Genomic DNA, 15,858 nt, shown 5'->3' on the forward strand with positions numbered 1-15,858 from the left:
CAGAACAAAACAAAACTTGCTCTTGTCTCGGCAGAGCAAGGCATTGATCTGAAGCCTCCAGCAGCTCAGCTCCGCGGGTTCCCGGCCGCTGGCTGTCTCGGATCCCCTTTCTGAGGCCCCACTTCCCTGCACACTAGCTTGGTGTGCGGGGAGAAGCTGCAGTCTGTTGGCTGGGCTTTATTTACGGAAACAGCAGGGTTGAGATTGATTGCGTTGAGAGACAGTGTATGGATGAGGGAGGGTCACAGCACATGCTCAGTCCTGTCAGTGTGAGGGGGAAGTTTCTGCGTTCTGCGTGAAGGCTTAGGTCATAGCACAAGCTCAGTGAAAGCTCTGTGAGGTCTCTCAGACTGCATGTGCCTCCATTTTGAGTTGCTAGAGTGGAAAAGGGCAGAGTTTTAGCAGTAAGTAGAGGTTCAGGGATCCAGCTAGACTCACCAGAGCCTCTGTTAGTCATGGATGACCCATTCAGCCCCTGCAGGTAGGCTAATCTTCCTCTGGCCTCACCGAGACAGTGATGGTTTTTGCTGCTCTTTCTCACTTCTGAAGACGTTTATGAATCATTTCATCATTCATAGTGCATGTTCCTGAGAGCCTGTAATTCAGTCCTGGCTGGCCACGTAGGTGGTGTTGCGAGGCGTGAAATCAGAGCTAAGGATGGGGTCCACCTGGAGATGCATTAAACCAGTGGAGAACGTTGTGGCTCCCTCTGTCCCCTGCCCTCTTCCCCTTTCCCTCACCTCTTCCTCTCTGGGTCTAGTTTTAACCTGAGCCGTGCCGGGTGCCTGGTGCCGAGCATGTTTGCCGTCTGGCACCCGCAGAGCAGACCTGCAGGCTGCTGGGTTGCGTGTGGCTAATAGGGAATGCCTGGGCCCCAGAGCAGCTCTGTTTGGATGTTTTAGGGAGGGTGGTAGGTGGGCAGCTATTGGTTGCTTTGAAGGTGGGTGGAACTTGCTTTGATTGAGAGCCTGTTTGCCAGAGCAAATTATAATTCTTGTGATCTTTCCTGAAGTCTGAAAATGAAATAATAGCGTATAGATTTGGACCTATGCAGGGATTATGGTTGCAACAATATCACTTTAAAGCGGAATTTTTTAAGACATGAAAGGTTATGATACACCAGTTTCTATGTCCATTGCTTCAAAAGGAAGCAGTCCTTTCTTCCTTTTAGAGCTTACAGAAAATTTGGCAATTAAAAGATTGTACTCAGTGACATTGTGTTACAGATTGAGGTTCTGAATATTTTGTTTATTGTTTCCTTTAGCAGAAGATGGCATTTCTTGTGTATGTGTATTTCGTTGTGTGACTTGTGAATTCTATAGGACAGGAGTAAAAAGAGGAGGTAGGTGATGCCTACTAAGGTAGAGGCATTGACTAGACCAGGTTTCACGCCCACTGCATGGTGGACCAGATACTCGTCTTTTCTGTGCGGGGGCTGATGCTCCTTGTGTGTCCTCTTTGCAGACGAGGCTCAGACGGATGATTCTCACCGTGGTCAACTCAGGGAGCTGGTCACAGAGATGGATTTGGGGCAAGTTGGGTTCTTACCCCATTAATGTTAAGTGAAGTTTTGAATTGTAGTAGTCGTTCCTCTTTCTTTCCTCTCCCCTTCTTTCTTTTGATAAAGATTGGAAAAAATTTTGAAGTGACATTTAAGTTTTGTGCATTTGTGAGGATGAAAGGAAGCAGACTGTAGACAAACGTACAACTGAAAAACTCATAGGATACGGTAGAAATTTATGTTGATAGCATGGAGGAATTCTTCATGTAAACTTTGTGTTGTATAATGAGACCACAACCCCCGGGCTGCAGCCCAGTACCGGTCCATGGCCTGTTAGAAACTGGGCTGCACAGCTGGATGTGAGCAGCGGGTGGGTGATTAAGCGAAGCTTCATCTGTGTCTGCAGCCACTCCTCAGCGCCAGCATCACCGCCTCAGCTCCGCCTCAGTCATCGGGCATTAGATTCTTATAGGAGCACCAGTACCTGGTGCCAAAAAGGTTGAGGACCACTATTGTATAATGCGCATATGGAGCTGTGCATGGCCAGCTCTTGTCAGACAGGAGGCCCCTGGTTTTGATGGAAAGTTTTAGGAAAGCTAATCATGAATTGTAGACACTGAAATATTACTGAAGTATGATCTGGCTTCCAGTAGGTTCAGTTTTGGGATTGTGATTAAGGAGATGATTTATACAGGGATAATTTTGGGTTAAGGCGTTTATTACTGTTTTTTAATCTTTTCTTCCATTCACGAGAGAGCTGTCTTCCCATTTTGATCACTTAAACATTGCATTTGGGAGGTTTCGGCAGATACCCACTTGCTCTCACACCACGTAGCAGTGCTTCTGGAACTTGACCTCTTTCACTCTATTTAGAAGCACATTTACTCTTGAAAGTCTAAAATTGTCTTTTCTTAGACTAGAGGAACCGATTCCATAGACTTGGTGGCTGTTCACACGAGGGATTCTCGCAAGGACTAAAGTTTCAGATTCGTTTCAGAAACCGTGTTAGGTGAGATAGGAGAGTACTTGTTCAGAAGACAATGTGAAACTGCCTTCTGCTCTAGGATCTTTAATTCTTAAACTTTCCTTTTTTTTTTTACATTTGGCCAATAAAATGTGAACAAGAAGCTGTACTTGTAGCTGAATCAACCCTACTTGGGTTTCTCCCCCTTGTCTGGCTTCCTTGGTCTGGCCTCATACAAATTCATATTTGTGGAGCTTGTGTGCAGTTACCTGTTTAGATGGTGAGGTAGTTAGTATGGTGATCTGTGAGACCCCTTTGTTGTTGAGTCGAATATCTATGTTTCAGATCCAATAAAGTATGTCACTAGAGCTATGTCTTGTGTAGTATGCACATGTTCTAAATTTTCCTGTCTTGGGAAAATATTTTTAGAGTGTTCTTTGCTGACCAGCCATCTCCTGGTTTAAGGCTTTTATGCTTGTCTAGTGGTAGAGGTAAAGGAACAGCACGTGGGAAATCAGTCTCTTGTTTGGTGAAGTTGTCTAGAGTCTGTGTAGCTTGAACATTGAAAACATGCTGGTTCCATTTTAGCTAATTGCCCCCCTTTTGTTGAACTTCAGAGTATCAGGAGGCATTGGTGATTATAGGTAGATTATAGGTAATATGTGTTTAAAAAAAAACATAAAAGTTCACCAAAATTTTATCCTGGTCGTAGCTTTTCTTGTCATTATAGTAAAATCTTGAATCGGAATCTGAGGTTCAGCCACGTCTAAGTGTTTTTTTGTCAACATGAATTTTGCAGAGCCTGCGATCTGTTGTCAGCATAGCTCTTCTTTCGACCACTTTCGAGACTCGTCTGGTGTGTTCCGTGGATCGGAAGAGGGTACAGCTGAGGCCTGCTGCGCGGCGCGTCACTGCTTCTCTAGTTGTTCCTTGTTTTTGATCTTTTTCTTTCTGAATTCATTTTTCCTTTTCCATTTTCCTTTTGGTCATTACTGGACTGAGTTGTCTTTTCACCGGAAAGATATTCGTTCTAAAGCTATAAGACTAATGTCTGACCGAATGAGAGAAAAAATAGAAAATACAGGCTAATGAGAGATATGAAATTACATGTGTGGTAATGAATCTACTTGCAAATTGATAATCTGTATCGAGCAGTTTCTGATAGGGAGGTTACAAGTTCTCGAACATAACTTTAAAGAAAAATCTGAAAGAAAACTAGTCTCATGTTGTATATTCTATGATACTTTGGGTCTAAGTTAAAGCAGCTTATTTTAATTCATTTGGAACAATTAGACACTGTTTCTCAAAATTCTTTGAACTATACATTTATTTGTGACTATTTGGTTGATTGTCTTCCTCATTAGATTTTAAGCTCCTGGGGCATGGACCGTGCCTGTTCTTGTAGCCTCCATTCCCAGCAGAGTGCCTGACCAATGGGCCTCCTGCCTAAATATACTGAATGAATGAGTGGCATCTGTGGTAAGGGAAAAGACTAGATTTGGAATTAGATGGTATGGGTTCCCATTCCACCTAATAAGTGACGTCGGACCAGCTGTGACAATGGATAAGTTCTTTCCCTCGTCTGAACTTCAGTTTTCTCATGGGTCATAGTGTTCCTCATAGTTGTTAATAAGATTGGATGAAAACAATATGAAGTGTTTGGCACATAGTTGCTCAGTGTGTTGTTATTAATTCAAAGGCAAAGTCTACAATCTCTTGTAGGTGTGGTTAACAACACCTGTATTTTTTGTTCAATCTGTTCAAATAAAACAATGTTAGGAAAGGTGTTAGGAATTATGGTAGATTAAAATGACCAGTATGTTTAACTGCCATTCATTGCTCTTCCTTTTTCTTATGCTTTTGGGGTGTTTATATTTTTCTTGAACTTTTTTAAAAGAAGTTTACTCGCATGTTGTGTAACATTTGGTGTGTTCAGCATTAAATGTTGTTCTTTTCTTACCACTTTCTTTAATACAGTGGAAGGAGAGGGTGTGTGTGTGTGTGTCTGTCTGTGTGTGCGAGCACGCGCGTGCCACCAGGGCTGCTGCTGCCCCCACCCCCCTACCGGCCAGATTCTCACCACTACACTGAGGAGGAATAAGGCAATGGTCATACTTTTAACAGCATTTTTCAGAGACTTCCCAGTGGGAACAAAGTGGCATTTAAATGTTCATTGTAGACACTCTTACTTGATCCAGAGTCCCTCTTTTTCTGTTCTCGTTTATGATGGAGTTTGAGTTCAGTGTGCAGAAATCCAGCATTATTTCTTATCAAGAGATTGGCTTAATCTTCAAATACTGCTGCTTTATAAGTTATTTCTGTCATGGTGGGATTTAAAAATAAGTCTGTTTTCTAAAGCATCACGTGTGTGTGGGTGTGTGAGCATCACGTGTGTGGGGGTGTGTGTGAGCACCACGTGTGTGGGTGTGTGCGAGCATCACGTGTAGCATCACGGTGGGTGTGTGCGAGCATCACGTGTGGGGCGAGCATCACATGTGGGGGTAAAAGTGCTTCGTGGTGGGCTGTGGTCCTTACAGCCATTTCCTTCTTTGCAGCCGGTGACGACAGGAAAGCCCACGAGGAGCCTGAAGGGGGTGGGGCCCTCTGCCCAGGGCTGGTGGACTGCCTGGTACTACTTAATGTGCCAGGGGGAGGTCAGACAAATAAGAAATTTAGACAGTGGGGTAGTCATTGTAGTGCTTTGAAACTAGGTCTTTTCTCACAGGTTGTTTAAATTCTTTTTTACCATTTTTTCTGATATTAAATATTATTGTGTAGAGATCATATTTACTACATCTTGTTATCAGCATGAAAATTCTTCCTATTCATACTCTGCCAATGCCTAAATTCTAAGCCCGGATTCTAAATTATACTTAGGGACCCTGTGAAAGGAAAGTTGCTTCTGTGGCCTGGAATCCTTAGTAATCAACTTACTGTGACCCCTGGGAGGAGCACCGTTCTCCCTCAAGCTTTGGTTTCTTTTATCAAGCTGGAAGATTGGATCAGACGGCTCTAAGGGACTTCCCTCAGAGAAAGTTTAGAATATTGTGATTCTGGATTTGGGGGGAACTTCAGTCTTGACCTTTGCATTTGTGTATGAATTTGGAACATGAACTCTTTCAACTGTTGACCGATTCTCTTTCCCTTTTGATTATTTTGAATGACTACTGAAATTTTTTTCCTGCTGAGCAATTTATCAAACCTCTTTCAAATTAATTTTGCTTAGAGGGCTAGTCTTCCACCACAGGTCACTTGACTTAATTTTGCAGCGAAGTGCTTAGTTGCTATCACTGGCTAAACAATAACTAAATTAAAATATTATAGTCATTTATTCATTTAAAATATATTTAGTGAGTGCCAGTGGGCTTGGGATGTAACAGGGAGCTCAAAACACACTTGGTTCCTACCCTCGTGATGCTTTTGGTCTAAAGAGCAAGAGGACCATCGAAAGAAATAATTACACAAAATAAATATAAAATCGTGACTGGTAAGGCCGAAGAAGAGAGAGGTGGAAACGTGTAATAGAGGGATTAGCTCCTGTTCTCGCTTATTGCCAGGACTTAGAGCTAATAATAGTAATGACTACTGTGCAACAGGAGCTGTGCCTATTTCTTTCTGTGGATCGTCTTTTATTTTTATAGCAACCTTGCAGACTAGCCCTTAAGGACTTTGTTTTGTAGATGAGGAAACTGGGGCTCAGAGAGATTGAATTATGTCCTCAAGGTCACACTTAGAGCTAATAAAACCTTGGTACTGAAATTTTAATCTGGGTTAATGTGACTCTGAAGTCTGTGCTCTACCCCCATACTTGAGCATCTAGACCCAAGTGTGTGTGACAACTCTTCTCTCTCAGTAGTGGCATACCAGAGACATGGGACATCCTGGTAGGATATACAAAGCACAGTGATTTTATTCAGAGTTAGGGAAAATATTTTCTGTCTTAGGATGAGTGAGTATATGTTCTGGAAAAGAATACAAACTTTACATGGACTTTTAAGATACTATGTTAGACTTTAAAGAAATTTCAGACTGTTAAAGAAATATGCGTTCATGTTGGACAAATCGGAGAAAGCCTCACGTCGTCTGGTCTTCCTCCTTATCAGCCTCATTTTCATTCCCGCCCACAGCCCTTCCACAAAGAAGTGACTCCGATAAATTGCCTTTCTGTTTGCCTAAAATTTGGTATATTTCTTTCTGACCCATAGACCATTTCCGTGGTCACTTTCCGAATGAGCTCATAAGTAGAATTCCTTGTCTACTTTCAGTTGATTTCATGTCAGTCTTCCCACTCAGCTTAATACCTTGTAGAAAAGATTAAGAATTATCTGCTCTTTGAGCATTGCGATCTGAAGGACGGGTGAGGGAAGATTGCACAGTGATTTCATTCACACGTGACACCAGCCACAGAGCAGGGATCTCACTTGAGAGTTATCAGACCCGGCCTTTTGGGAACGTGCCACAGGCCACACTGCTCTTATGGTCCATGATTGGGGTGGTGACCAGGTCTGGGTTATGATGAGAATTCACCCAGCTCCTGTAAAAGGCCTCTGTTCAGCCAGGTCATGTCATTTCCCCTGGACCCCATGTCCTCATCTCTCTCTCTTCTTCCCCCATAGATGCAAGTCCTTGCCTTAAGCAGTTACCATGATCCTGTAGAGAGATACTTGAGTGTCTTGAGCGAACGTTTGCAGACCTTTGCGTCCCACACACCATCCGCTTTCATTAGGATGAAGAAGCAGTTTTGTCCAGGCTCCTCTTTCCAGCTGGTGCGCTTCTCTCAAGGAGTACCCCACCCCCACCCGCCTCCCCTCACACACACACCATGTCTGGCCAGCCAGCTTTCTCATCTCCTTTGCATAGATGCTTCTCCCTTTTTGATATTCAGTTGCAGGCTTCCTGCTCCTTTCTGCCCATCCCCTGTTTACTTCTTAGACTAAAATGTTTCCATGGTAACAGGTTACTTTTCAAAGGGAACATCTTGTCATTTTATTTAATCCACTGCAGCTGAAGAGGACTGAAATATTAAGTTGTAGTTGCCATGGATACTGCTTTGTTACATTGGTTTCTTTTGTATCAGATTTCATATACAATGAATTTCTTTCTCTTTTTTTTAATACTCAAGGAATAAACACAATGACTTACCATTATTCTTGTAATTTGGCTTGTGGGACTATTTTTTCATATTCCAAAGCAAAAATTTGCAGCATAATGGCGACTGAACCTCAGCTGTTTTGAGAAACATATATTATTTATATTAGCCTCATAGAGAAAGTCCTCCTTGCTGGTGAGGATGGTGACAATTCTTTTTTTTTTTTAAAGTCTAATTCACGTAAGGATATGAGTTACTAAGGATGTGTTTACTAGGATGGCCCATACCAGAGATTCTTAGTAAACACAGAGAAAAAAGAAATACGTGATTTGAGTTAACTCCTTGAATGATTTAATTCCTTGAATCTCATTGCTCATTAACTGTGGCATTCTTTCTTCAGTTACCTGTTCTGCTTGTCCACAGTATATTTTGTGGGGAATCGATTTGTCATTTAATCAGCTGTTCATATGTCTAACTTTCTTTCTTATCCTTTGTAATATGTCACTTGGCTAACCTCTTCTTTTGTCTTTTTACAAACTTTGAATTTTTTACATGCACAGGAAGTTGCAAGATGCATCAGAGTGCTCCCATGCATCCTTCCCTCCCTTACTCCCTTGCTACATTGTGTGTGACTCTGATGCAGCATCGAACCTGGATGTTGGCATTAGTACAGCGTGTGTACAGGTCTGGGCCATTTCATCACGAGCGTAGCTCTGTGTACCCACCACTGTGATGCAGATCCAGCCCATCATCACAAAGATCTCTCCACCCTACCCTCTCCCTCGCCATCCTTGCCATCCGGCAACCACCGCTCTGTTCTCTTTGTCTATAATTATGTCATTTTGATAATGTTATATAAGTTGGCCTTTGCTTCGATAGGTTTTCTTTTTTAACATGATTTCAAACTTAAAAAAATCTCTTTTTGATCATTTGGTCTTGGCTTTAGTGCTTGAAATGAACATAGAACTGAACTAGAGAAAAGGATGTGGCTTCTCATACTGGTTCTATTTATAATTAATTTTGTAATTTCGGTTTAGTAATTTAATCATTCTGCCTTTGGAGTTGACTAAACTTGATCGAGTCTGAATCCTGTTTTTCCACATGTTGGCTGTGTAACCTTGGGTAATTTCATAACCTTTCTTAGCTTCAGTTTCCTCATCTGGACAGGTAATAATGGCACCTACTTTACAGGGTCATCCTTAAGGTTAGATAAGAAAATTATATAGAATTTTTTTAGCTTGAAATGCCTGGTACATAGTAAATGTTCAGTGTATATGTTAATTTCTTTATTGATGTTATAGTTAGTACTGTTATCTATAAAGTGGAGATACTACCTCATAAGGTTGTCATGGGAATAATGAAATAAAGTGTATCTGTCATAGAAAGCACTGTTATTTTGCTTGTGTTTATCATGTAACTATAAGATATCTGAATTTGAGATACTGCAGTGAAAACCCTGAGGCAAGGATGAAGGTGTATATAGATGTGTCCTGCATTATCTTGCTGCACGACTTCCACCGCTGGTCTCTTATTTCATATGTAATATCCTTTACCTGGCCTTGCTGAGATTTCCTCTGTCCTTGGTCTGGATATTGCTTCCTCAACTGATGACCACCTTGGCTTTGCCCATACCTACTGTGTTAATTAAACAGTGCTGTACACGAAGCAGAAACTTCTTGTTTAAATACAAGATAGAATGAGATCTGAATTTCTGTGAGTATCGCTACTAATACTTTCATTAATATTAATATATAAATTAAATGAATTATTACATAGAAATGAGATAATACTATAGAGCACCCAGAACAGATAGAAAGTACTTAAATGTTAGCTATTATTGCTGATTGAAGGATAAACCTGGCATCTTCTAGATTAGGGACCTTTGGAATTTCAGCCTCCAATATTTTCTAAAAGTTCAGAATGTTTCATAACTGGGGCTCCTCAGAGTGTGGTTTGTGGACCCATTATTAATTTAATCAAATCTCAACCCTAAGGTGGTCTGTCTTTGTCATGTTCTTTGGGAAGTGATGATATGGGAAGTGACATAAATTCTGCTACATACCAAGGGACATGGTTGTTTGTTTGAACTGGAGCTTAGCTAGCCCCTTTTTTCATGGCATTCTGTTTTTACTTGAAAGAATAACTGACTGACTTGGGTAACTGGCAGGCACTTTACTGAAAGTGGATGAAGTGAGCCTACCATTTCAAGGAAAACAACTAATTGTATTTGCCAGTGCTGAACTTTGGGCTTCCAAGTTAAAATTTGAATTTTAAAAATCTTATACTCACTGCTCCGAGCTTGGCAGCTTCGGTGCACTTACTGGCTTTCTTTAGAAGACGGGTGGTGATATTAAAGATGTGCTCTTTAAAAATTACATAATGAACTGTGTTGATGTTTGGAAGATGTGTAGAACTTAGCGAACTAAGATTTTCCATCTAACCAGTGTGTGACATTACAGAATCGTTTCTGGGCAGAAGATCCATCCAGAGGCTAAGACAGAATAGTGGATTTTAATGTAAAAGAGTCCAAAAGATCATTGATAAAATTTTAGACTCATGTTGTGCACAAACCTTTAAGGAATAACTTACTTGTTGTTAGGGTTTTGATGTATAAAAAAGAATATCTATATTTATCAAAAAGATATTAAAATATTCTTCCATTCTCCAACCATGTGTATGAGGCCTCATTTTCTTCATATACGTTGGAGAGTGGCAAACATATTGCAACGGACTGGATGTAAAAGCAGACATGAGAATCCAGCTGTCTTCCACTAAAGAAATTTGTGAATATGTAACATAGTGCTTTTATTTTCACTATAGTTTTTTGTTTAAATACAGTTATTTTTCATAAAACATGTTACACATGTTAATATGTAATGAGCTTATTGCAATAAGTAAGTAAATAAATATTTTGAAATTTCTCAAAAACACAACTTCCTTAAAATGCTCATTAATTTGAGGAATATAAAGGGGTTCTGAGACCCAGAAGTTTGAGAATTGTTGTTACATATGAGGGAAATGTAGTAGTCAGCGGATGATCATCAGGTATTTTCTACAAGCTATTTATTTCATTTAAGTAAGAATTCCTGGTGAGTTTTGTCAAATTTTACATTTTAGTAGTCCAGAGCTATTCATGCAGCTGAGGAACTTTTAATTTGTTCTGAGTGCATAATAATGCCATGTAGGTACTCCGTTAGATTCTGGGGGAGAGGAAAAATGAATTAAATCTCAGTTCCTGTACTCTAGAAGCTTACAGTCTCAGAGTGGGTGAAGGTAGGAAATGTCCAAATTAGTCATAGTAGACTGTTATCCTCTCATAGCATGGTATGAAACACAAAAGGAGCATTCAGGAAGAAGGGAGCCGTGAGGCAGCAAGGGAGGAGCGTTTAGTTTAATGCAGAATTCAGATGCTGTCAAAAGGAGGGGAGGATGGTGATTGTTCTGTGCATCTCAGATACAGCTGGATGCTGGCAGTTTCCCCTGCAGCTACTTCTTGTCTTTCATCTTCAGTTCATATCCTGACAGCTTTTCTCCCGGGTGCATCTAGTTTTCTCTAATGGGGTGTGTTGCTATCTGCTTTCTTGTATCTTGGACCTAAAAAGTTTTTCTGCCATTTATTCTGTATTTGGGAGTTCCTGGACCTGGTAGCTAATGCCATTGTCCACTTATGTAATCTTGCTCAAAAACAACTTTGTAAAATTGATTTTTAAATAAGCTTTTTAAAAGTTCCTTTGTTTTACCTTTATTTTGTGCTTTTTAACCCACTCACCTTATTAGTAATCTTTGTGGGTGTAAAAGAGAGAAATCGTTTCTAGTCAAGGCTCTTGAGCCTTCCAACACATTTTTTTGTCTTACTTGTCTCATTATTAGCAGTGTGAGTCATTATTGGCCTCCATTTTCACACATATAAGTAGAATATATGTAGGTATATTCAATGAGGTATTTGGTGGTTCTTATCGTGTTACATTTTTAAACTAAATATGATATTGGCTTATTAAACATTAAAATTAAAAAACAAAAGAAAAAGTAAGAAAAAAACACAAAAATATAAAAGAAAAAAGTATTAAAAATAAATGAACCAGGAATGTTTGTCCTGGAATTATGAGGGACTTAGCAGTGTATGTAACAGTAATGGGGAAATGCTTTCATAACTAACCACTTGAGAACCTTGGCATAACATAGACCTTCTAGAAGAACCTGAAAGTTGAGCTCTGGGTACAGTTACTGGATGGGCTGTGGCTACAGCTTTCTGAGATGATACATTTGGCTCGATTTACATGTAGGCAGGCAAGCATTTGGAAAGTATTTAGAAATAAAGGAGAGAGCTTTTGGCAGCCAGTTTTGTTCACAGTTACGAAACAAAGGGACAAGTTGGAAGGGAGATGGTAACGCTGACTGCTTGTTTTTCCTAAAGAAGTACTGTGGTGAAAGTAGCCTCCTGGCCTCTGATTCCTCCACCTGCCTCCTAGAGCAGCCTCTTGTAACTCCCACGTAACCCTACCAGAACAGTCTATCTTCTAGTGTCTGTCTGCAACATACTATTTGCCTGTTGAGGAAATGAAGATGACTTATATTTTGAAGTCAGCACTTCGTGCCTTTCTCCCTGTGCAGCCCCCGCTCTGAGCCCGCACCTCTGCAGGGCTTTGTCCTGCTTGGCCTCTGCTTTGCCCCGCTGCTGTGCTTCCTATCTCCTTCAGAGGTCTCTTCGGAACTTAACCACTTCATGGACTGTCTCCTCTTGAAGCCTACCGAATTCTGGTCACTCCCCATTTCATTTTTGTGCTCTGTTTCTCCTGAAATGTTTGGCGTTTATGAATGGTGTTTGGGGCGGGGGGTGGTACCGCCCGTGATAGACGGAGAGGAAGCTCACGACTACTGGATACACAGCTGTCCTTTCTGTTACTCATCTCCCGTCCTTTGTCATATCTACCGTCTGCCTTTGCCAAAGTAAGACTCTCCGTGAGAGAAACTGTTGGATTAAAAGAAGAAAGTGCTGGACTCAAGGCCTCTGAAGGAATTAATAGTTTTTCAAAATTCATTTTAACAACTTCAAACGTGGGGTTGTCAGATCCACGGGAGGAAACTAAGAGATGGTGCTTCCTCTTTGGTCCTTTGCCGCTTTATTCTGCTCTTCAGTTCAGTCCAAGTCAACAAGTACTCATCGAGCAGCTGTCACTGGGTGAAAGTCTTCTGGGCAATATTGACAATCCAGCGGTCATGGTAAACACAACACAGACTTGTCACTGGGCACAGAAAGGGTTTTTTCTGATACTGTAGATAGTCGTGACTCAGATTGAGGGTGACAGGCAGCTGCAAACTGTGAGCTCCAGGGAGACAGGAACTATATTTCTTTGTCTATTACTGTACACCCAGTAAGTGCCCTATACAAGGCCTAGGACGAGAGAGATGTTCAATAAATATTTTGTGAAGGAGTGAAAAGAGGAAGACTCCTCACACTTTTGTGGGTGTACGGGGTGAAATGGGGAGGAGATCAAGAAAGACTTCTTGGAAATAGCGGCTTTTGAAAGGAACCTAGACATTTGGGATTTGGAGCAAAGGAGGGTGGCGTCGCAGGTGCAGTAAGAATGGCACAGACAGAGCTGAGTCGGGCCCTTGCACCTCCCAGGCCTGCCGGTCACTCCCTCATACCTTCTCCACCCCTGCTCAGATTTCACTTTACTAATACGACTTTTTCTAACGGTCCTGTATAAAGAAATGTAAAACTACTTCACCATCTACCATCTACCTAATTCCTTGGCCCTTATTGTCATCTGACATATTATTTTTCTTTTCTTTTTTTCTTTACTCTGAATTAGAATGTAAGTTCCAAGAAGGCAAGAACATTGTTTGGTTCATTGCTTTATTCCCAATGCCTAGGACAGTTTCTGGCTTATAGCAAGTACTTAATGAATATTTGTCAAATGAATGAATGCGTGAATGACCCAGTGTGTTTGCTAGGAGCCATAAGTTATCTTGTTTATGTTTTAATAAGGTTTATTGTAGGGCGCCCTGAAATGTTTTGGAAAGAAGAAACATCTGTTGGGGTCCTGCTGAGGCAGGATGAATGGTGTGTAGATACCCGGGCCAGGGAGCGGGTCACGGGGCTTGTAGGAGCAAAGGGTTTTGGAGGTGCGAGCAGTGGGGGCATGTACCGTACAGGGCGACATTAAGAGTGGAGAAGATCATTCTTCCTGAGTTACCACTCGTGTATTTGAAGGGAATTATTCTTCTTGAAAAATTTGTGAATGTTTATGTCAGAACTGTATTTGCTAACCTGATCTACTCTTTTCGTGACAGGAGGCTGAACAGCACCCAGGGGGAAATCCGAGTTGGGCCTAGCCATCAGGTAAAGCACATTTAGGTAACTTCTTTAATAGATTTTTATTTCTCATTCTTCTGCTGGCCCTTTATTGTGCTGAGCAGCAGCTTAGAACTGTTTTTATTGTTACAGGGAATTTTTATATAAATGCAGATTTTTTTTCCAGATTACCTCATACTTTTATTTTTTTTGTGGTAAAATATAATGTAAAATTTATCATTCTATGATCTACCAGTCCCTCTACTCGGTATTTACCCCAAAGACTTGGAAACCTATATCTGAAAAGATTTTCACAGCAGCATTATTCACAGTGGCCAGGACATGGAAGCAACCGAAGTGTCCTACGATAGATGATTGGCTAAAGAAGCTGTGGTACATGTATACAATGCAATATTACTCAGCCGTAAGAAGAGATGAAATACTGCCATTTGTGACAACATGGATGGACCTTGAGTTAATCATGCTATACGAAATAAGGCAGACAGAAAACGTTGAAAATCATGATAACATTTATATGTGGGATATAAACCTAAAAGCAACAAATGAGCTGGACAAACAAACACAGACTCGTGGACATGGAATACAGACTAGTGATTACTAGTGGGGTGGAGGAGGACGGGGGAGAAAGATGGGGTAAAGGGGGTCAAATATAGGATTTAGGGAGAGGGCAAAGTGGGTAAAGAGGATCAAGTATATGGTAGCTGAAAGAGACTGGACTGGGTGCTAAACACACAATAAAATATACAGTTGTCAAATGATAATGTACACCTGAAAATTATATAATTGTATTAACCAATGTTACCCCAATAAATTTAATTAAAAATTAAAAAAATTAAAAAAAAATAAAATAAATTTTAAAAATTAAAAAAAAAATAAATAAAATTTACCATTCTAACCATTTTTAAGTGTATAGTTAAGTAGCATTAAGTATATATTGCAACCATTACCGCCATCCACCTCCAGAACTTTTTCACATTCCCAAACAGAAACTCTGTCCCCATTAAACACTACCTCCCCGTTCTTCTGTCTCTCTGCTCCTGGCATCCACAGTCTACTCTCTGTCTGCATAAATTTTCCTACTCTAGGTAGTTCATGTCAGTGGAATCACATGTTATTTGTCCTTTGTGTCTGGCTTATTTTACTTAGCATAATGTCCTCACGGTGCACCTATGTTGTAGCATATGTCAGAGTTTAATTTCTTTTTAAGGCTGAATAATTTATTACATGTATATATCACATTTTGTTTGTCAGCCTATCTATGAACATTTGATCACCACATACTTTCATTTTAACTTTTTAAAAATTCCCTTTTGTTCAGAAGAGTCAAGATGGTTAGGTACTTGTCAGCCGGAAGCTTGTTGTGTTGTGACCTGTGCCCTCTCATGTTTTATTCAGTTTACTAAGACTCTGGTGTCATGTTTGTCATCTGTTTTTTGATCTCTCTATCAGTTAGTGTACTTTGATGGGCAGGAGCAGAAAACTCTAGCTGAACTTGGCTGTGTATGGTCTTACATACCATCACATTCTGGTCAGACAGGACTCGGCTCTCCTTTTCTGGGGCTCTCTTGCTTGGCTGTCCCCCGGGCTGGCTTCTTGCAGTATGCTGGTAGCTGGATCTCATTGATCCTAAAATGCACTTCTTCCCTTCACATTTATTACCTCTGATGAGTTTCATCGTACATTCTGTGGTGCGATTATAATTTAATTGGCAGGATTTTTCCTTTCTGAGTGCACAGAAAATAACAGTGGATCTTACAGTGAATGAAATACAGCAGATGTTGAGAGGAGGAAAGGTATCACCCTTCTCTTCCCCTTAGAAGCAAGCAAAATCCTCCCGGAAGGTCTCTTTTAGTCCCTGTCTCTCCCAGAATGGATTGGGTCGTGTGTCCATTTCCAACCCATGAGGAAATTAGGGTTAGCATGATTGGCATGGACTGGCATTTGAGTTGGAATGGATGTTGGGAGTCTGCCACTATGGCCTAGGT

General features: G+C 40.8%; 1 protein-coding gene across 1 annotated transcript in view; it reads left to right on the plus strand.

The window, feature by feature from the left end:
* The window catches only part of RERE (arginine-glutamic acid dipeptide repeats), a 284,989-nt gene that overhangs the window by 161,526 nt on the left and 107,605 nt on the right, over positions 1 to 15,858 (plus strand). The window contains 1 exon segment of the mRNA XM_039841989.1: positions 13,852 to 13,900. Within this exon segment, the coding sequence (XP_039697923.1) occupies positions 13,852 to 13,900 (49 nt within the window).

The sequence above is a fragment of the Pteropus medius genome, unplaced genomic scaffold (genome assembly GCF_902729225.1).
Source record: "Pteropus medius unplaced genomic scaffold, Ma_sr-lr_union100, whole genome shotgun sequence".
Classification (NCBI taxonomy): domain Eukaryota; kingdom Metazoa; phylum Chordata; class Mammalia; order Chiroptera; family Pteropodidae; genus Pteropus; species Pteropus medius.